Source organism: Cygnus olor, chromosome 2, assembly GCF_009769625.2.
Source record: "Cygnus olor isolate bCygOlo1 chromosome 2, bCygOlo1.pri.v2, whole genome shotgun sequence".
In the NCBI taxonomy this organism is placed as follows: Eukaryota; Metazoa; Chordata; class Aves; order Anseriformes; family Anatidae; genus Cygnus; species Cygnus olor.
Genome location: NC_049170.1, coordinates 124638489 through 124661331, shown reverse-complemented (window position 1 = coordinate 124661331; position 22843 = coordinate 124638489). Strand labels below are relative to the sequence as shown.

General features: G+C 38.2%; 2 protein-coding genes across 31 annotated transcripts in view; one reads left to right on the top strand and one right to left on the bottom strand.

Annotated features, from left to right (window-relative positions):
- Positions 1-2688, bottom strand: part of CSPP1 (centrosome and spindle pole associated protein 1) — a 63119-nt gene extending 60431 nt beyond the window's left edge. For 16 of the 30 annotated variants that reach the window (XM_040545823.1, XM_040545828.1, XM_040545841.1 and 13 more), the window contains exon 1: positions 2639-2685. The gene's annotated coding sequence lies outside the window, so the exon portion shown is untranslated. Of the gene's footprint in view, positions 1-1865; positions 2377-2638 lie in introns of those variants that run through there. The other 14 variants (XM_040545839.1, XM_040545825.1, XM_040545834.1 and 11 more) reach the window with 6 other exon arrangements.
- Positions 2689-2805: 117 nt separating this feature from the next.
- COPS5 (COP9 signalosome subunit 5) lies at positions 2806-16238 on the top strand. Its single transcript, XM_040545820.1, has 8 exons — positions 2806-3046; positions 3144-3378; positions 6148-6276; positions 8076-8141; positions 9611-9696; positions 11897-12008; positions 12804-12952; positions 15899-16238. Exons 1-8 carry the CDS (start codon positions 2880-2882, stop codon positions 15981-15983), a joined length of 1029 nt encoding a protein of 342 aa, XP_040401754.1. The 5' UTR covers positions 2806-2879; the 3' UTR covers positions 15984-16238.
- The last annotated feature ends 6605 nt before the right edge of the window (positions 16239-22843 follow it).

Genomic DNA, 22843 nt, shown 5'->3' with positions numbered 1-22843 from the left:
ATTACTGCATGGAGGAGGCACTGTGAGAAAGACTTCCCAAAGGCTCAGTGACTCTAAAGTCTGAATTTTTAATCTCTATTTACACTAACATTCATAAGCTCTAGAACTGTTTCTAAATCACTGTATTGGAACAGTACCAAACCTAATCTGAGCTATTACATAAGGAAAGGAATATTTGCAGCGTAGTTTCTATGAGGAACACAATGAATATTGTAGCATTCTGCACTTTTTTTCGTATTGTTCAAAAGAGCAATATAATAACCTAACCGTTTTGTCCTTGTGTTTTAAAGTTGAACTACACATTCAACCAATGTGAAGAAAGCTCACAACTCCAGGCCTTAAAGAACACTAAGACAACTAAAGCTACAACACTGCTGGTCCAGCACACCAGCTAAGTAACAAGGAAAACTGGCCAAATGCGTCTCAGAAAATACCTGGACGTTTTATGTCTTACATCTTTCTGCTTCATTTTCCTACAATATGCATAAGTTGAAACTTTGTGATACGTGAAAAGGGTGTATTACACTGATAGAGAATGAAAAAGAAAGAAAAAAGTAAGACCTTTTCTTAGATATTATGAGCAAAGCACTGACAATTTGAATGTGACACATTGCTGAGTTCAGAAAACGTACATAAGCAAATATCTTACTGAATATTAATAACTTTTATGACCTACTGTATCAAGCAGAGATCCTGACTAATAAGAGTAAAAAATTAAAAATTATACATTTCTATCTGAAAAGAGTGCTATCACAGTACCCAGTTACACAATGAACTACATTGGAGGCTACCGTGCTAAATTCACAGTGAACTATTAATTTCAAACTGGCCTCATATGACCACACAAACTGACTGAGGTAGAGCCTGCCACCCTAAAACCAATTCACCTCAAAATAAAATAGTCTATTTTCAGTTTAGCGAGGTGTCTGAATGGACTGTGTGCATTTCTAGACCCCTGCAATTACTACTAGCAAAAGTAGCAGGCTCAAAACTAAGCTTGAAAGCATTGCTTGTTGGGCATGTGTGTAGAGCAGAAGGGAAAGTGAGACCATGTGAAAACCTAACAATAAACTGCACGTCCTCAACATCACAAGGTGCAAACAACACATTTTTCATGTTTTTTGGAAAATAGCATTTTGTAAATACTATTAAAAGTATAGATTTTTGGCAGCATAGATCTGTCAGTTCTTCCTTGAACTTGCTTATCTTTAAAATTTGTATTTTCACTTGCAAAACACTGTATGACTCGAATGAAAATTACATTAGATATACTATTTATTCAACTGCTGTTGGAAAAAGCCCAAAAAAGACAAATATTTTATATATTTTAACTTTCAAGAAGATATAACTTCATTTTTTCATAACATACTTCTCTTAAATTGGAATTTTTCATAAAAGCAACTCCAAATAATTACAAAGTCAACCACATAGACTTCAACTCGGTCAAATACACCAGGCAACTGAAAGCACACAGACATTCAAGGGAAGTCAAGTTTGAACAGAGATGGATACTGGATCTACACCCAAACACAATTAATAATGTATGTCTGCATTCAAGACATTCAAAGCACCTATTAGCATATGTATTATTTTGCATGTATTGTATCCGTTTGCATACTGTGTATGTTTTATCACCTAAAGAAATATTCACCTTTTTACTCTTTCTTTTCCTCTTGTATTTGTTCAAGGAAGTTGGGCGGAAGACTTGAAATCAGCCCACGTCATTAGGCAGATCCTGTCTATTTTGTGCATCAGGAAAGCCAGACAAGAGGCAATTCCCTTCCATATAAACTGCAGCAAGGGCAGCAGGGGAGTGAAATGTTTTAAAGAAGCTACTGTATGTCGTGTGTAGTAATTTTACTTACAGGTTACATGGCCTCATAATTGTTTCCCTCAGGAATATTTTTCAAAGTTTCCCCCGCACCTCCTGAACCCTGAGGCCAGGCAGCACTGGCTGCTTCTCTCTCCCTTTGAGTAGCATGCAGAAGAACCTCTCGCTGTCAGAAGAATGGTTTGTGTACCTTTCACCTTCCTTTCTTTTTGATTCTTATCTGAAAAAGGACAAAACATCCACGGTCTGGATGCTCACAAATAAACTCCAATTAAAAACAACGTGTTTCGTAACTATGAAGGGAATTAATGATCACAGCATCAAGCCGGCAAGCCTCACGAGTTATCTCCTCTCACCCTAAGAGTTTACCTCCTCCAGAACCTGTCCTTTGGGCCGAAAAGAAAACGATTTGGGGAAACCTTCGGGGACAGAAGAGGTTTATTTCTCCCACCGCGGCAGCTCGGCGCAACGCCTCTCCCCCTCCCTCGGCCTGCTGCTGCCACCCCAACCAAACGAAAACAAACCCAACCCAACCAAATCCAACCCAAACAAACCAAACCAAACCCGACCCGGCCCGGGGCACCCTGAGGCGCTACGGGGCAGCCCCAGCCCCCTCCCGGCGCGGCGCCCCGTTGTCAAGCAACGGCCGCGCACCCAGCGGCTCCCCCCGGCAGGCCGCCCGGGGCCCGCTGCCCTCCGGCCGGGGGCGCCCGAGCCCTGCTCAGCTCCCCGGCCCCCCCACACCACCACCACCACCACCACCACCACCGGGGGGTGCCCGGCCCCCGGCCCCGCCGCCCCGCTCACCGGCGGCCGCCCTCCGCGCCTGTCGCCGCCTCCCCGGAAAGCGGCGGCCGGCGGCCGGCAGCGCCCCCTGCGGCTCCGGCGGGCCCCGCAGCGAGGACGGGCAGCCCGCCGCGGCCGCCGCCCGCTGGGGGCGCAGGGCTCCGCCGCTCCTCCGTGCTCCCCCAGCGGCTCCTGCTTCCGCTGGCCGCCGGTGTGAGGCCGAGCCGGGCCGGGCCGGGCCGGGCCGGGAGCTTGGGGGGAGATGGCGGCGGCGGCCGGGCCGGGGAGCGGCAGCTCCGGGAGCGGGATGGCGCAGAAGACGTGGGAGCTGGCCAACAACATGCAGGAGGCGCAGAGCATCGACGAGATCTACAAGTACGACCGCAAGCAGCAGCAGGAGATCCTGGCGGCCAAGCCCTGGACCAAGGAGTGAGAGCGGGGCCGCGGGGCGGGTGGGCGGCGAGGGGCCGGGGCTCGGTCGGGGCCGGGGCCGTCGCTGAGCGCCCCGGCGGCCCCTCTCTTTCAGCCACCATTACTTCAAGTACTGCAAGATCTCGGCGCTGGCCCTCCTCAAGATGGTGATGCACGCCAGGTCCGGGGGCAACCTGGAGGTGATGGGGCTCATGCTGGGCAAGGTGGACGGCGAGACCATGATCATCATGGACAGCTTCGCCCTGCCGGTGGAGGGCACCGAGACCCGCGTCAACGCGCAGGCGGCCGCCTACGAGTACATGGCGGCGTACATCGAGAACGCCAAGCAGGTAAAAGCCGCTCCCCGCCGCCCGCACGGCTGCCATGCGAGCCCCCGCCCGCTCCCCGTGCTGCTGCGGCGGCCCGGTCGCCGTGTGTCTGCCCTAACATGGCCGGGGAGCTGCGGCAGGGCAGCAGCACGGCCCCTGAACACGCTGGTTTCCATGTCTGGACGCGAGGTCAGCAGGTGCCTGACTGCTTCCCTTCCTCACGATTTTGGTTGCCCCTTCCTCACAACTTGGGTTACTCCTTCCTCACAACTCGTGTTGCTCAGGAGGTGTTTCTGTGGCTGCGGCTGGTGGCTTGTCAGTGGAACAAGAAGGGAGCGTGTTTCTAAAATATCTGACGTGTCTTCTCTAAAAACAGTATGTGAAATTAAATATAACTTAGTAATTTTCTCACCAAAATATTTGATTATTTATAGATCAGGAATATGATACTTGTTTGCACCTTCTTGCTTTCTGAAGTCTCACTGCCTAGCAGCTCTGCTGTTTTCTATAATTATAAACAAAACACGTTTTTGGAGGAAAAAGCCGCTGAAGGAATAAATAACTTGCAGTGCGACCTAATTATCCAGATTTATAATTCAGAAATTCAGATAACTGACTTAAAGTCTGGCCCCACTTCCTTACCTTGTACTCCTAGACATGTCAGGTTAAGCCTGAGCATGCCGTAAAAAATCTTACATGCAAGGGTGACAGAAATACAAACGTGCTCTGTGGCCGATCTAGAAACCAGCATGCTGGAATATCAGAGTACTTACTGGTATGCTTCTTCCAGTACAGGGCAATCTTACACCATGAATAAGCATTGAAATCCCTCTTAACTGTCCAAGCTCAAATAGTTTGAGGCCTAGTTTATCCTTTGTTTTTCCTTTAATCCCAGAAGTGTTATAAACCAGCTAAAATTAGAAGACCCTTACCAAGTCACTGGAGATAACAGAGCAAGTATTTGGGTTATTTTGGAGAGTTGTACTTAGATTCACAGCTTTATATCTAGTTAAAGATATTTAAATAAATGTGAATTAGGCTGGATCATAATGTTAGAAGAAAGTGAACAAAACAAAGGTAAGTATATTCTAGAGCTTTTTTGAGGGGAGGGAGGTAATTTGTCATCCCTGTTTATGAGAAAATTTCAAAATAATTTATTTAATCTGGTTCATTTTATCTGGAAACTATTGATGTCATGATTTTAATATTGCTGTTGCAGAAAAGTATGGAATATGAAAAGGTGTTTTTATCTAAAGATGTATTTTTACTATCCAGTTCTTAGGTAGAAATGAGTTTCAATTTAATAAGTATATAGAATAATATGAGTATTTCTATATACAATTACTTCATTAGATTTTGAAAACAGTCCAGGTTTATAGGAGAGCGCTCATTTGATAGGAAACATTTTTTATGGTTGTTTGTATTGTGCAGTTTTGTGTATAACTTAACTGTTTTGAAATTGAACTTGTGTGCAAATACAATAATTCAACTTTACTGGTGCTCTGACAGAGTTTGCATGCTGACTGTTCATGTTTGATTTTGGCAAGGAGTTGTGCCTGGAATAACTTTTTATATTAGATTGCAAGTTGATAATATCCCCCTGCATAGGTACTTTACAGAAGCCAATGAATGTTCCAGTTATTTGTTTCTCTATCGGCAGGATCTGATATAGCCACGGTTTAAAAAAAAAAAAAAAAAGGGTTAGTTGGCTTTGAAAAAAAATACGTGCTTTAGTGTGCTGTTGTTCTCTTTGACTCTCTTAAATGAGAGTTGCAAGAAAATATAAATATTATTCACCAATTCAAAAACAAAATAAACATTCAGTTCAGTAGGTAGTTTGTGTGTTCTGTCTCATCCCGATGTACTCAGTATTTGGCAAAATCAAGCAGCTGATATATTGAAACATGCAACGCTCGGTTAAGAACTGGCATGTAGGGTAGTCAGACTAAAATCATTCAATTCAATATTGAACAGCCAGTAAACAAATCCTGATGAATTACAATAAACTTAGGTGCAGTGGGTGTTCATTCTCCTTGATGAACCATGATGTGTTTTTTGTTGTTGGTGGTGGTGGTTGCTTGCTTTTTTTTTGGGGGGGGGGGAGGGGGGCGGGGAGTGGGGAGTAGGGAAGGGTACTTTAAGAGTTATCCAGCAGTATTACTTGGAAACTTCTACTGTGAGTTTTTCTGCTCCTAAAAATCTCGAGAAATCATCTTTTGGCTTTCACAGCATACTGTGGCAATGAATTCTGTCACTTTTAGTGGTCAAAAATACGCATCTTTTTAAGTTGCTATTTTTAAAACCTGCCAATGATCTCACTATATGCCTCTGAGGTGTGTTATTGTACTAAATAGTGAACATTTATTCTCTACGAACATACTATACATTATATGAGATTATATATGTTTGCATCATGTTGACCCTAAAAAAATTTCTCTTCCGCGCTGACAAGGCTTTGCTTACTTATCTCAGCATGTGGAGTCTCTTCTGCATTTCAGCTGTCAGTGAAGTTGTTACTGGGTCCTTGGAGCTGAAATTCTTTGTTTCGTGGTAGTATATAACAGCATAGAGTAGTTATGACAGCAAATACTACGTAATGTATGGTTTCTAGAAAATAGTTCAGCAAAATAAGCTGTATATTTAGTATTTTAAGTTAGCATAGCAGACTCTTGCCTATATTCTTGTTTTTATTCTTACTGCATTGTAGTACGCTGGCAAGCCCAGCAGAGGGCAGCCGATACTTTAAGGATGGAAATTAACGCTGGATTTGTTTTCCCTCGGTGCTGCTAGGTTGGTCGTCTAGAAAACGCAATTGGCTGGTATCACAGTCACCCTGGCTACGGCTGCTGGCTCTCTGGGATCGATGTCAGTACTCAGATGCTTAATCAGCAATTCCAAGAACCCTTTGTAGCAGTGGTTGTAAGTACTGTCTGATAGTTGATAAAACTGCAAAGCAAATCATGCTGAGAAGGGAATAACTTTAGGGTTTTTGTCCATGAACAGTCTAGTAGTGTGTGTTGTGCGTGATGGAAGTGTTAGTTCCAACACTTAAATCAGTTTCAACCCTTGTGCTTTGTTGGCCACATGCTGGTTAAACCAGTAGTCTTGTTCATTGAGGCTGTTTTCACTGCATTGTTCGACATGTTGTAGTTCTGCACAAATCTATATGCTACTCTTGAGGATGGTACTTCTGCAAAAAATGCAGTAATCCATATTTAACCTCCTACAATGTAACAAAACTCTGGTTTTGTTCTCTTGGTTGCCTCTTCCATAGGACTGGAGGAAAGCATTTTCACAGAGTTCTGTTACTTTGAAGCTAAAATGCCTTTTAGATTAAATGAATGGCATAGTACAAGGTAGAAGATTCTAGGAAGTCTTTGAAGAAAAAATCTGAAGAAATCCTTCAGGCTCTTCAGTTCTTCCAGGCATCAGATCACATTTTAAATCAAAGTAAACCTTACAAGTATGACTTGTACAACTGTTGCTACTGAAGGCAATAAGGGAAAAAAGACTGAAGTTAGTGAGAAAGAAAGGATATAACTCTGGTAGAATTACATTACACAAGGATAGATCACCCCTAAGAAGTATTTCCAGCATGTGAGTTCCCCTATGTTATGACATCATAGGGGAATCATATGTCATAACATTACCATATGTTATGACATTTCACAGATACAGAACATTTCCCTTGGGACTTTTCTTTTTTCTTCCTTTTTCTTTTTCTTCCTTTTTCTTTTTCTTCCTTTTTCTTTTTCTTCCTTTTTCTTTTTCTTCCTTTTTCTTTTTCTTCCTTTTTCTTTTTCTTCCTTTTTCTTTTTCTTCCTTTTTCTTTTTCTTCCTTTTTTCTTTTTCTTCCTTTTTCTTTTTCTTCCTTTTTCTTTTTATTCCTTTTTCTTTTTCTTCCTTTTTCTTTTTCTTCCTTTTTCTTTTTCTTCCTTTTTCTTTTTCTTCCTTTTTCTTTTTCTTCCTTTTTCTTTTTCTTCCTTTTTCTTTTTCTTCCTTTTTCTTTTTCTTCCTTTTTCTTTTTCTTCCTTTTTCTTTTTCTTCCTTTTTCTTTTTCTTCCTTTTTCTTTCTCTTTTTCTTTTTCTCTTTCTTTTTCTTCCTTTTTCTTTTTCTCTTTTTCTTTTTTTCCTTTTTCTTTTTCTTCCTTTTTCTTTTTTTTTCTTTTTCTTTTTCTTCCTTTTTCTTTTTCTTCCTTTTTCTTTTTCTTCCTTTTTCTTTTTCTTCCTTTTTCTTTTTCTTCCTTTTTCTTTTTCTTTTTCTTCCTTTTTCTTTTTCTTCCTTTTTCTTTTTCTTCCTTTTTTTAATTACTTCTATGTTGAAGCAGAGTATTAATAAATGTGTTATCAAGGAGACTCCTTTGTTAGTCTTTTTTCTCTTCCACCAAAATACAGTAGGTTGCATAATGCTCTTTCTTAGCTCTAGTGGTTATAATATTAAAATGTGGATTTTTATTATGGTTTGTTGCTTGCTCTGAGTGGGATTTCTTTAAAGTATTTGGGAAAGAGAGGTAATGAGTTAGAAAAAATGGCCTATAGCCATTGATACTCCCTCTGTTTAGAGTCTCACACCAGTGGATGCCAACTGAAAAAGTACTGTTAATGACTAAACTAAACCAATTTGCACTAATTATGCTTCTGAAATGCAATTGCTATTAATTTATGCCTGTAATAATTCATAAAATGTTACATAACAAGCATTGCCTGTATTTTTACAGATTGATCCAACAAGAACAATATCTGCAGGAAAAGTAAATCTTGGCGCGTTTAGGACATATCCTAAGGTAAATATTTAAAATAATCTAGTGCATGATCACATGATCAATAAACTGTCTTTAAATAAGTAATTGATTGTTTGTAAAGATTAGTGGTTTGTTCATCTAACGGTTCGATTTACTTTGCTGTGCTATATATCATTGTTCATTCTAGAAGACATGTTGATATGCTGGTTATTGTGTGTCTTTGGACATTGATTACCTTTAGAAAGGTTGACTTCTATTTTGTTCATAGATTTTTGGCAGCCTTAAATCAAATAGACTGTCTAGATAAGAAAGCTGTCCTAAAATTATATCCCTTAATATAGAAGTTTTTTAATGGATATAATTCTAGGTGACATTCATGAAAGTATTTGTTAATATTTTTCTATCATTTTTAGACCTAAAACATGCTACTAAAATTTTGATATTACGTGTTGTAATTTGCTTTTCATTTTAGAAAAATATCATTTGAAACTTTCTACTTAAATCTTTTAAATAAATACTACGAATCTTCACAAAGTAATGTACAAAAGAGGTTAATTAACATGGAAGAGTTGGGCTAAAAACTAAGAAATCACATAAATGGTGGAGATCTAGATCTCCAAATGCAGTCTTTTGTTGATACTTCTGACTCATAATTGTGCTATTTTATTTCAGTCTAATAAAGTTCAGCTGTATCGTTCAAACTTCCAGTTATCGTTGGCTTATCAAGAACATTAGTGTGTTATTCAGTAAAACTGTAACTAACAAAATGTTTATGAGAGGTTCCCAGTTGCATTCAAGCATTATTTTTGTGTTGATAAATATACAAAAGATTTCCTTAGAGCAATTTGTGATTCAGAAGAGTATTCACCTCGGTTGGCAAAAACACTTCATAAATGCTTTGAGTGTTTGCACAGGGAAGAATCCTTTTTGTATTGCATATTTTGTATTTGCACAGAGGGTATTTATAAATGCATGAAGGGTATTTCTTAGGGAGTGTTCTGTGAGCAGTTCCTGCCTAACCAGTAGCTGTGAGGGGCACCATCTTGACTAAATAAGTAACTGAAGTTTTAGGTATCCTTAGGGCATATTCAAGGCATGTTTTTTCCCTCTTCTCATACCTTCTATCTTCTTTCCAAAGAGGATTGAAATCACTTCCAAGAAAGATAGAGAAGTCTTATCGTAGAAACTCTTCATTTCTCTGATCTAAGAAACGATCTTACCATAACATGCCACATTAACTGTTAGAAAAAGGTGAACTATGACCACCAGGTTGCTTCCAACATGCTTTTCAATAGACCTGCAAATACAGTAACTTCTAGTAAAGCCAAATGTATACCTGAGATCCAAGAAAATCCCAAATTTCAGGCTACCAGGAGAAATTTCACTTACCTTAGGAAAGTATCTTCCTTTGCATAAACGAGAACTTTGTGATGTGCTTTCAAAGAGCTTAGTCATTTTGAGAAGTCCCAATCTTACTGTGTCATCTCTGCCCTTTCTTTATTTAATTTCAGGGGTATAAGCCTCCGGATGAAGGTCCCTCTGAATACCAAACTATTCCACTTAATAAAATAGAAGACTTTGGTGTACATTGTAAACAGTAAGTAACAAAAGTTACTAACTTCAGCACAGGTTCTCTCTTTTATTTTCTGCGTTTCTTGGAGTGTTTCAAATCTTGAAGTTCTTTGTTGATTTAGCAGTGTTGGTTTTGTGGAAAAGTGTAACTGTCATTTATCAGAAGATACTTAAAAGGAGAACCGTTTTAAAGATGAAGTTACTTTTAACCTGGTTAAAAGCTTTAGCAACTGGTTCTTGAACACTTTTAAATGGTGGTGCTTTCTTAGGGCAAGGAGGAAAGGGTCAGATGTAGATACAGCAATAGGACTAGGTAGACTTATCTTGCTGCTCTTCTGAGCAGTAGCAACTGCAGTGCCTCTCTTTATCCTACGGTTACATGGCTGCAGTTTTTCAGTCGTGTTTCTGGTAGTATTGTAAGGTGGAGCTTCTTCACAGATAACTTCAGCAACAGGAAGCATTGCTGCTTCGTCTCTCCTGCTAGTTTAGTTTCCATGAAAAAGCAGTTTAATTTTAACCATTCTTCTATCCCCAGCTGTGTGTTCCTTACTCCATACGTACATTTACATGCTTGGCAAGACACTTGTTTTGCCAGGTCAGTCTCCTGATCTGATCCAACTTGTGGCAGCACACACATTCTTGCTGGTTAAGCTCTGGTAGGGTGGAAAACAAAGGCAGATGGTGAAGATGAAGTGTTTGGAAAGAACAGCCAGGAAAGCTGGGACCGCTTCTTCCAGTAACAGAGCCTGGTTTTGGGTCTGTCTTCAGATGTTTGACAAGCAGTACAGCTTAAGCAACTGTGTACAGAAAACTTCAAGATGTCATTGACACCAGCATGTCTTGTAGGCTGTTGCCTATATTTTTTTCATGGTTTTGGTGAATGGGTATCTGTTCTTCAGTGCATTTATAGTTCATGTAGAGTTTGACCCTGAAGAGATGAACTTAAAACAAATAAGAATTGATTTTGTTATATAATTTGAGAAAAATATAGAACAGTAGCCATACAGAAATCTTCGTTGAGCTGTAATGTTTCTGTCATTTCAGAGTAGTTATCGTAAATCTGGCATTGTCCAGAAGTCCACACTTCTATGTATGAGAGGAAGCTTATATCCTTTCTTTATTAGCGGTGGTCTAACAAACAAATGATTCTTTTTTATTTTTATTTATTTATTTATTTAAGTTGGTAGTGTTTCTCAGGAAGCTGACATATATTAAAAGCTATTTTTTAAAGTTACTCTGTTTGGAATGCCAGTGACTACTGATTGCTTTGTAGTAACAGTCTGGATAATCTTAGCCAAACTTCTCTGCCTTAATCGGTATTTAATGTCCAATGTGAAACTGCATCCATTTAGTCTTTTTAAGTTCACTGCATTATTTCTAACGTGAGTTGGATTTCTTACTTCGAATCTGGCACACATTTCTTTGAACCAACTGACTTCATTTTTCTTAGCATATGTGAAATAAGGCTATCTGTCACAGAAAGATAGTCTATCTAAGACTTTCTATCACAGAAATATTAAAGTGTGGTGTGTTGGTAGATGGTGAAGCACTGTTATGGCAGATGGAATCTCTTAGAGAAATGTCAAGCAAAGTAACTTTCCAGAGAAATCGAAATGTAATAGGACTGTTACTACCCTTCTGAATTTCCCAGTCACAATAAAACTGAACATATGGCTTTCATGTTGCTGTAATTCGCCTACACAAATGATTTTGCGTAACTCGGCTTTCTATCTGCTTTGTCATTTCTTGTGAATTCTGTAGCATCAGTAAAGCCTGACTTTCAAAATAAACGTGATAGAACTTAAGATTATTTGTCTGTTAGTAACATTTGCTGTTATCAAATGTCCTTAATGGAATTAGAGGTGAGATATATGAAATCAGTCATCTATTAAAAAAAAAAATTACTGTACTGAAGATCCCAAGCATGGGACATCATTGCATTGTACAAGAAGTTGTTAGGAAATCAATAAAAACACTTGCAGTCTCCTATATAGAACACACTGTATGCATGGGGATAATGTAAACCTGCATTAAAGCTATAAATGAAATACTTACGGAATATCTTGTAAAGTTAGAATTGGAACTGGGGTAACTTATCATTTAGTGCTTTGAATTTCTGCAGATACTTGCCACTGATAAGAACTTTTTCAGAGCGACATCATATGGGTGTCAGAGCCAAACAAGATACATGGAAGCTTATCTTGTGTGCATGTTTGTTTTTAAAGGTATTATGCTTTAGAAGTCTCTTACTTTAAATCATCTTTGGATCGTAAATTGCTTGAGCTTTTGTGGAACAAATACTGGGTGAACACTCTCAGTTCTTCAAGTTTGCTTACTGTAAGTACCACAGTATGCTATTTTGTGCATACGTTTAATTCATTAGTGCTGAAAGCCAGACCCTGTAGTGTAAAATGCTTACTGGGACACTGATAGGTCATATAGATTCCACATTAAGGTTCTGTTTGTCACATTTAAGCAATAAAAGAAGGTTTCCCTAATCATAAATATTTAAATGTTCCTTATATCTGTTCTTTAAAAGTAAAAGGTGGGAATAACATATATATAATTTTACTGAGTTCTGTATAAATTTAGACTTTGTCTTGTTTAAGACAGTGTTTACCTTTTAACCTTATAATACTTGACAGTACTGTAACGAATAGTATGCCTTAAAATAATATCACTGAAGAAGTAAACACTTCTTTTGTGGCTGTTTTTTTTTTTTTTTTAATACCTAATAGATGGAATTGTTAAAATGAGGTTGCAAGAGAAATACTGAAGGTAGATCTTCGATGGAAAAGTGCAGCATCAAAACCTTCCTTCTGCAAAAGCCAATTTGAAAACTTTTCTCTTAGCCAAAATCTGCTGAGTTTTACTTTCGCTTTCTTGGTCCCCTTACTTAGGGAGTGGGTGAAAAGTGGGTGCCAATTTCAGTCTGAGTATTTCTCAGCTGTTCAGCTCCTGCTCTCTCAACCACCACTCATGTACCACTTATGTTCTGTAGTACTGAAATTGCAGATACAAGTTAAAATGTGCAGTACTTCATACTCTTTTCAGGTGTTGTTGATTTTTGTATATAAATGTTTGAATTTATGGCTTAGAATTCAATATGTTTATTGCTGTCTTTCTCCAAAGAATGCTGACTACACCACTGGCCAGGTCTTTGATTTGTCTGAAAAACTAGAACAGTCAGAAGCTCAGCTTGGCCGGGGCAGTTTTATGCTGGGTTTAGAAACTCACGATAAGAAATCAGAAGACAAACTTGCTAAAGCAACAAGAGACAGGTAAGATAATGCATGCATTCCCTGTTTAAAAAAAAATGTTATTTTGTTTTATTACCAAGACTTTAATAGTAGCCTACCAATTAAATTGTAACCTAAAAGATTATGGATAGGAATGATTAGATTCTAGGTAAAAATGAGATACTCCAAATAAGACCAATTATTTTTGAAGGTTTAAGAAAATACTTGTGTAATACTTTTATTTAAAAATCAAGAACTTCCTTTTTTTCATAATTCTTAATACATTTTTTTTCCCACAGATGGGGAAGGGTGTTTTTTTTGTTTGCTTTTTGTGTTTTTGTTTTTAAGAAGCTAGTTACAGAAATTGTAGCCTTTACATTTCACCACCTTGCCTGCCAGCAAATACTATTACCAGCTATTAATTGTCTTGTTAATGAAATTACAATCATGGGGTACAGAGCATTATTTCAAAGAAATCATAGTGTTTTCCCTTAGTGTTCCTTACGTGTGTGTTTGTAATTCTCTCTCATGTTTGTTTGTTTTGAAGTATAAAAGTGAACATAAATGGCTTCTCACAAATACATCTCTCTCCAAATGAACAGTCAAGTAATACGTGTGCTTAGAATATATAGTGTTATAGTCACCGTTTTTTCTGAGTAAAATCTTTTTAACAAAGAGTAGTAATGTCCAACAGAAGTCATACAGTATCTTGGGCTGTTCAACAACATTGTATTTGGCACATTCTAGACTCTGAAAACCAAAAAGTACCTGCTAATATAAACTCTGGGCCATCTATGGAGAACGCAGGAATGCATAAGATTCACCTGCATGCTTCTTAAAAATGTTCAGAGTGGGATATGATTCAATTTAATAAGGAACAGCTCTATAGAATCACTTGGAACAGGCAGCCAAAATTGAATAAAATCTGGGATGTTCCAATTTTCAGATTTGGAGGTTTCTGGTGCTCTTTCTCATCCTTTTATCTTGAATAATTTTATTTTCATTGTGCTTTTCTTTCTTTGTTTGTTTGTTTTCCTTCATGTTGGCAGTATGTGCCACAGTACAAACTTTACTAAGGAACAAACTCTGATTTTTGAGGTACCAGATGAGTAGTGAGTTTAATGGTGGGTGGGGAAAAAAAAAAGGAAGCCTTATGTAAAGAGACTGATTTTTAAATAAATGACTTTGGACAGGTCCAGGAAGATCTTGCTCAATACAACTCAGCTGAATGCAGACTTGCTCTTAAAGAGCAGGAGTCTGAAACACTGCTGTTGGTCAAGGGCTTGTTTCACCGTAGGCAGTGGGGGGATGCACGCACATGTAATATGGTCATTACTAAGTAGAACCAGAGATGCTGTTGTGCCAGTGTGTTCTGTGTCCTTGTTATGGAAAGTTAATAGCTCTGACACGTTTTCCAACAAACATGGTTGAGCTGAATGGGTTTGTTTGGTTGGTTTTTGTTTTTTTTTTTTTCTTTTGTCTTTGTAGAAGCTAATACCCATTTAGGCAACTTCACTTGCAGAGCACCCTTCCAATGAAGTTAAGGCTGTTGCTAATTCATGTTAAGTGATACTTTCCAGTTCCTCCTGTGAAACAGTTACAATAGTAACACTTTAAAAATACTGGAAAGAGGGGGTTGCTGATGTGTTTTTGCCTTTGATTTTCGTCTGCACGGTGTCCCAAAAGATTGACAGCATTTTATTTTAAAATTGTAAGAATTGAAGAAGTATTTTTGCATCACCCTATCATTACTGTTTCTTGCAGCATTTGCAGACGTTTTTCTTTCCTGTTTTTGTTCTTAGTAGTTAGTTTATAAATTGTAAGACTGGAAGAGATTGCTGTTGTCTTTCTTCAGTGCTGCTTTCCTCTGCAACATAGGCTACCGTAGTTCCCAGAATTAATTAAAACGCTTTTAAAGATGCACCTTTTTCTTCAACTAATAATCTTTCCTCTGAAAAGATAAAATCATTTGTCCTAAGAAAAGAGAAAAAAGCCAGGAGTAGCCTGGTGGGGGCACCAGAACAATTGATTCATTGACACCTAAATTATCCTGAGGGTAAATAAGGTTGCAAAGCTTGCTAAAAGCTGAATAAATATGTTGATTGGGTGTACTTGTTATAGGGGATAGTATTGTAAGATATTAGCGTAAAGCTACTTACACTTGGCTATATGAAATGTTCTGTTTCTGTACACACACGTTACTGAGAGCAGTTTTATGAGAGTACATATTCATTGGCCAAACTGTGCTCCAAACTGGCCTCCTTTGCCTAGGATTGCTTGATCTGTCTAGTAATAATTTACCCCTATTCTTCATGCCTTCAGCGATGACATCTTTTGTATTTTTTTCTATCGTATTTTAAGATATTTTTGTTAGTTTGACAGTACATTCCTCTAAGTCAGGCATTGAATTAAACTTGGATCAATAGGAATCCTCTCAGCTGTGTTTTTTATTATTATTATATTTTGTGTTTCTTATTTTTTTGAAAAATATACATATTACATGTTTTTACCTGATGAGCTCTATAAACTCTTCCTTGAATGTTCCCTGTAAAACAGTTTCTCAGAGGAGCTCTGGTTACTGTATGTTACCGGCTTGAGCTTGGGCAAAGGAGATAAGGTAGAGAACAAGGGCAGCCTTCAGTTATTGACAGAAGCCGGTAGCTCTCATCACCCAGGATTTTGGGGGAAGTTTTTTGTTCGGATGACGACAGCACTCATTTTCTATTGTTAATGTAAGATGTCCTAAACTGCTAGACAAAGTTTTCTGGGGTTGGTCTTTGTGTCAAAAGACCAGAGCTGGTCAGTTGGCTTTTCAAAGCTATTGGCAACAATGGGTAAGTTGCTGTGTGTGACTTTTCCTTTCTGGGCAGTTGGGAAGATTCATGGGGTTATGGGCACCCTGAACTTCCAAAACAGCTGAATATCTTCAAACAAAATGACAGTGGAGTTCGGTGTTTAGCCAACATTGAATTTATGCTTGTTTTTCAGCTGCAAGACCACCATAGAAGCTATACATGGATTGATGTCTCAGGTTATTAAGGATAAACTTTTTAATCAAATTAATATAGCTTGAAGTGCATCGCCAGCTGATATGCATCTCCAAAACAGAAAAAGTCATGGTTTCTTTCACTTGGACTTGTTCAATTTGGGAAACAGAGCTGGAGTGGAAAATTATTCATTTAATTTGTAGTACTTTAATATTTCCCACCTGTCTGACCAGTTTTAAAGAACAAAATGTTCTGAAATGTAGTTTAACTTTTTGTTCTTTATCATAAAACACAACCAGTTTGGAGAATTGTTCCAAAATTAAAATAAATGTGACTTTTACTGGATTTTGCTCTTAGGTATTTATCTCCATTATCCAACTGCAATAAAACAATTTAAAAAATGAACAAGTGTTTGGGGGACTGAATTTTTTGGCAAACATTAATCTCTTTTTCTTATTGTTCCACAGAAGAGTTCTGTCCACTTAGATTAAATGGGTAACCTATGCATTATAAGAAGTTTGTGTCTCAGATTTTCATTTCTATGTTTAATTTTAAGAACTGAAATCCAATTTGATGATCTTCTAACAAGTTACTAAATTTAATGGAGCCATTCCTGGTTTAGTTTTACCGGCCCAGCCAGAAATGGTTTCTTCTCACCCTGAAGAAACATTTTGTGCATGATACAACAATATTTTACTTCTAGCTTCACAGTTATGATGGACATTTTATATTTCTAGGTAGTCAAATTACAAACAGGCAGTGAAATTATGAAACTAACAAGATGTTTACATAGTGCTGTTTTTCTCCTGCTTACCATCTATTGCTTGTTGTAGTCACTTGCTGCCTGCAAAGGACCAAGATGAAAAATTATCATCTCTGAAATATGAGTTAGCTTAATTTAGGGCCACAGATACTAAAATGCATTAATCATAATTGTTGCCTTACAACATGGTGCCGCTGCAGGGCTGATCTAAGTTTGTTTTGGAGGTTTCCATACTGCATTTCAATAATTCAAGATGTTTGGATTTCTTTTAAGTTTTTATCCTTAATCCTGAGTTTCCTGGGTTTTTTGGAATGTTTACTTTTGGGATAATTTATAACATGCTTTATACAATATGCCATTATGCTTTATACCTTCAGTAACTAATATTCCTTTTCAACCTTAACTATGCCTTGATGTGGGTCTTGTTTTTGTTTTGGTCTGGAAATTTTAATAGCTATTACTCATTTGGGGCTTTTCATTCAAATGGATTTCAGTGTATTTGAAGCTAAGATGCAAGTTATACAATGGAAACATCATTCAGCAAGGAAATACAGATACCCTGAAGCAGAAATTCATCAAGAGTTTTAAAGCAGCAGCATCTAACAGTTTAGGAAAAATACATTTAATCAGAGCTAGTCAAGCTCAGATAATTATCAGATGTGCAGTTTGATACATGGACGATTTTATGTTTCTTCCAGCATGGCAGTGGTGGCGGGGAGGCAGGAGAAGAATGCTTTGGTGTTTTAATATTCAAGATTATTAATTTTTCTGGGAATGGCAAGAACAGCCTTCCATACAAGTAAGCATAATACAAAAGCCCACAGTAGTACCTTTGAAGGAAGACATAGCCATGTACCTAGCCAGTAATTTTCCCTACTTTCTCTCTTCCATAGGTGTTTTTGAGACTTAAATTGTAGTATAGAGCCATTGTCCCACTTAGTATGTGAATACTTCATGAAGTATCCAACTTTTGTGAGATAGATACCTACTTGTAACCTGGGTTATATTTCCCACCTTATAGGATTCTCTTTGCATAACATGGTCCAAAAGTTTTGGATACATCTAGTGTCCACCTGAAATATAAAATAATAGTTTAATCTCATATTAGCCTACTAGGCATATTGAAACTGTCCTCATTTACAATAGCCACGAGCTGAAATTTAACACACGTAGGCTTACAATGAATGTTTTTAGTCACAGTCGGCTTTATAATATCAATTTGTCTTATTAACTATAGCAATATTAATTCCCTTAAATGCTGATGTAAATAAAGTTGTCTGTTAAGTTACTCGCCTTGTTGCTTGCTGAGCACAGTGTTATAACCAAATTCACAATTATCCACGAGTTTGGCTATACCTGTGGCCTGTACAGGACCCTTTTTGCAGTGTTCAGGAATTCCCTTGTCTTTGATCAACCATCGTTAATGTTAGCAATATTTCAAACTCCGCCTTTTACTGAGATCAGAATTCTGTTTATTGAAAATGGCTACCACAAGTGAGTAGTCAAATATGTCCACACATACAGGGATCCTAAACAATGGAGAATCATTCAGGCATAGGAAGTATACCATAATTCTAACAAGAAGTTTGGGGACTCGGAAAAAAAACGCTGGAGTAAAGGTGTTCTTGAGAATGATACATGTTGTATATCAACTCTATACAAATATGAACATTAATTCTTCCACGCTTGCACCCACTTCTTCGTTTTTGAGCAACATCACAATTTATTAAGTATTAATAAAGTATTAGCCTCACATTCATGCCAGGCCAGAAGAAATGTTCCTTGAGCAAGGGACTCATTTTCTTTGCCTTCAGGCGTAGTTTATGCACGCAATCTCAGATTAAATAGAACGAGCCCTTTTAATCTTCCTATTTAATAGATGAAGCTTAACTTTCTTGCACTTGTGTCTTTGTCAAACTTTGTGTCTCGTTTTGGACATTTTGTCTTTACCTCAACCTGCCTTGTCCTTCATGAAATTTCAGTGAGGCAGACTGTTCCTACAGATACAGTAATAGCCTTTGAAGTTTTAAAGTTGCCATGAGCTTGGGCACCGGATCACTCTTGCACAGCAACAGTACATTGCTCCAGGGCACACAGTGTTTGTGTAGTACTTCTCAATTTAGTATGAACTGTAACGCTAGTTCTGTTGCGATTTGCTCACACAAATTTGTAGGAAAGTATTTTCTTTTTTATTTTATTTTCCAATTGTTAGTGTAACCAGCTTACTAGACAGCAGCAAGGTAGTAGGACCGGTTTGGGTTCTGAGGGTTACTTGGAGTTCCTATGGTACTGTATATATGGACATTTATAGCTTCATAGCTGTACCCCAAGTAGTCCAAATCAGAATTGGGCTCTCATGCTGCTAACATAGTATGTTAATGTACAATATTTAAAGTATTTATTGAAATCCTAATATACAAGATTTTGTATACCACGCCGTAAACTAGGTTAAGATAAAATGACAAAAGCAAATGCTTTCAAGAATCCAAAAGTAGGCAAAATTTCAGTACTAAAGAGTTGAGCTAGCATTGTTTTAAGGGTGCAAGTCCCTAAGAGGTGAAAATTACTAAAATATGTAGTGATAATATATAAGATTAATTGCATGCATGTAGGATTTTTTTTCAGCTTGTGTCAAGTCTTAAACAGCAGACATCAGAGAGCCTCCAGTTGGTTGAAGGATTTTTCTGGAGTTAAAAACAATTATGCTAAACCTTTAAGGAATTAATGAAGTAACATGTTCCTCAGGGCATATTTTTTATGAGCTGTAGTTTTACTTTTCAGAGCCTAGGAATAATATCCATAAGGAAATATGTAATTTAGGAACGTTAATTTTGACCTTCAGATGAAACTTCTAACATATGAAATATGTGCTGTGACGTTTGGTTTGTTTTTAATTATGAAAAATTGCTTCATACAGGGCTTTCTGAAAACTACAGTATTCTGGGAAGTAGCATGGTCCACTGGATAGGTCATAGGACTCCATCTCGGGAGAATTGGGTTTTCTTCCTGACTTCTCACAAGCCAGGATTGCATAAACTTTAGCAAAGCATTTTTGCCAGAGCAAGTGTCTGTTTTACTCTCTATGAAATAATGAGACTGATCTTAAAAAAAAAAATAAAAAAGGATATGCAAGTATTATCATTTTATGTACTAAAGGTCATTGTTACATCTCCAGTTTGTCAGATATTAACCACCTCAACTAACAAGTCTCAAAAATACTGTTAGCAAAGAATGTTTATTGTATTTTGCATAGTTTGTTTAGATTATCTTGGATAGGAAGTGCTTAAGCCCTTTGAGGGGATTATAAATATACTTTTTAGGAACTCTTCATTTTCAGCTGAAACATGCATTCAACTCCTATGCAATTTGTCCATCATTTCCTATGTGAATTTCTCTGTTTTAGACACAATTACCTTAGGGCTTGTGTATAACTGCAGTGGCATTACTTTATTAAAAACTGAAATTAATTTATGTGCCTGCATCTAATGGCATGTAGTAATTTAGTTGTAATTTAGTAATTACAACCATCTGAACTTTTTTCTCCAGCTGAAGACAAGTGGCCTTCACTTACACATCACTGGAGGTTAGAATGAAGCTTGTATTTTTAATCTGTTCCTAAGGAAGATATTGTCAGTCTGAGTCCCACGAAACTGAAGATATAACTGGAGAAATGTGGAGGTACTAAATCGGCAGATATTCCCTCAACTTAAGTGAGATTTGTGCATTTTGTATTGTGATACAAACTCTAACCAGCTCCTCATTATACTTTTTTTTGTGGAACATCTACCTTTTCCTTTTTAAAAAATCTTATGACAATTAGGTAAAAATCTCAAAGTGGCCAAAATGGTTTAACACAAATATTTATATAAAAGCCAGGGACAAGTAACATGTAGATAACAACTTAAATCTCTTTAAGAACAAAGAAGAATGGCTGTGTGAATACTCACATTCACTTGCTATATAGTGTTTGACAAAATAATGCTGAGATACCAGTACATCTTCTGACTGTTTCTGAATATTAGCAGCATAGAGTAAGTTTTAGTTTCTCTTCCTAGTTCATCTATCAAACTTCATAACAATATTTGGAAATCTGTTATCTTCTACAGCTCTGTCTGGTGCTAAAGTGACAGCACCAGAATGGCTATTCTCTCTATGGTGAAAACTAAAAGGGTGTTTTCATTTATTTTGCTCATCTTTGGAGACTGAATCTTGCATTTCCCAAATCAACATTGTAGTCTCTGCTGGAGGTAAGATACAATGTTTATAAAGACACATTATAAGCATCATGAAGATGCTTATAACAAAGATAGGTTTCTAACAACTTCATTTTTACTTCCAGGCTCTAATATATTTTAACGCTGGTGTTGGACCAGTTTTAATTTTATTTCAGTTGTATTTGCAGAAATCGTTTTAGAAACTTTTGTAACAGCAATCTGTTTCATTTCATAGAATAATAAAATGGTTTGGGTTGGAAGGGACCTTAAAGATCACCCAGTTACAAAGCCCCTGCCATGGGCAGGGACACCTCCCACCAGCCCAGGTTGCCCAAAGCCCCATCCAGCCTGGCCTTGAGCACCTCCAGGGATGGGGCATCCACAGCTTCTCTGGGCAGCCCGTGCCAGTGCCTCACCACCCTCTGAGTGAAGAACTTCCTCCTAACATCTCATCTAAACTTCCTCTCTCAGTTTAAAGCTATTCCCCCTTGTCCTATCACTACACCCCCTGGTACAAAGTCCCTACACCAGCTTTCCTGTAGGTACTGGAAGGCTGCTGTAAGGTCTTCCCGGAGCCTTCCCTTCTCCAGGCTGAGCAACCCCACTCCCTCAGCCTGTCTTCATAGAAGTCACTTTTAGTCACTTCAGAAATTCTCTCTCTTAGCTTAGGTTTTGCTTAGGCTTGCACAGTTCTGTTGTTATCAGCAGTCAGTATGAGCAAAATTGTTATCCAACCCCAAACAGAAATTAGATCGAAAAAGGAATAAAATCAATTAATGACAACTACCCAATGAAGGTCTTGTAACCTCCCCTGGAAGGATGCTAAGAAGGCACTGTGGGGAAACAGCTCAAAACTAGTGCTTCTCAAACTTGCCCAGCACAGGGAATTGGGTTGGGTTTATGCAGAAGACTCTTAAGGTGTTCTATGTCCATAGAAATAAATTTCAGTTCAATGTTCCAATCTAGAATTGTGAGAATTACAGCCATCTATGATTTTATACAGGTATTTCCAAAAGCTGTTTTGAAGACAAAGACTTCTTGTACTCAGCCAAATTACTGCCATACTGGAGAGTACACAGATGATTGTTTAATACTCCATGCCACTAGATGAGAATCCTATTTCAGATCTTAATGAATAAATATTCTCTTTGAAACTTCTCATAGCTTTGTCTGCATTTAAATCAAATTACTAACAGACAGCCCTAGACACCTGCAAAATCTACAGCTATGAGGGAGACCAGACTAAGTCCAAAATTAACTTTCATAATATTAAAGTACTTTTTTAACAGAAACATTTCCCAGAACAAGCAGCTCCAGGGCATGCTCAGTTTGGATTCCACTGCTGAAATAAGGGCATCTTATGATCTTTTGTATCCTCTGAAAGAAGGATATAGGAAATTCCAGGTTGGAAGGACAGGACTCTTTATACCTTGTCTGCATTTCTAACAAAGGTCAAAGTAAAATACGCTTGCTCTTTACAACATTCTGTATTTTTTCCTGTAAGAGAAATAAAGTCCTAGTCTTGGTTGCATTGGAAGCAATAGATTTTGCCACTGACTTCAACTGATGCACTTTTATGTTCCAACCAAACGGCTGCACAACATGTATGCATTTTTTTGACTTACACTGAGTTATTCATATGCTTATTTCATAGAATCACTGACTGGTTAAGATTGGAAGGGGCCTCTGGAGGCCATCTGGTCCAACGCCGCTGCTCAGCAGGGCCACCTAAAGCTGCCCGCCCAGGACCATGCCCAAATGGCTTTTGGAGATCTCCAAGGAGGGAGACTCCACAACCTCTGTGGGCAACCTGTGCTGGCGCTCTGTCACCCACACAGTGAAAAAATGTTTTCTGATGTTCAGAAGGAACCTCCCATGTTCCAGTTTGTGCCCATTGCCTCTTGTCCTGTCACTGGGTTCCACTGAACAGGGGAAGGATCACCTCCCTCCACCTGCTGGCAACACTAAC

What these genes read in the sequence shown, in the direction of transcription:
- COPS5 (XM_040545820.1), top strand. Translation starts at nt 2,880, where the DNA reads ATGGCGGCGGCGGCCGGGCCGGGGAGCGGCAGCTCCGGGAGCGGGATG. An exon ending in GCCAAGCCCTGGACCAAGGA is followed by an intron (nt 3,047 to 3,143) that starts GTGAGAGCGGGG and finishes CCTCTCTTTCAG; the next exon opens with CCACCATTACTTCAAGTACT. An exon ending in TTTGGTGTACATTGTAAACA is followed by an intron (nt 9,697 to 11,896) that starts GTAAGTAACAAA and finishes TTGTTTTTAAAG; the next exon opens with GTATTATGCTTTAGAAGTCT.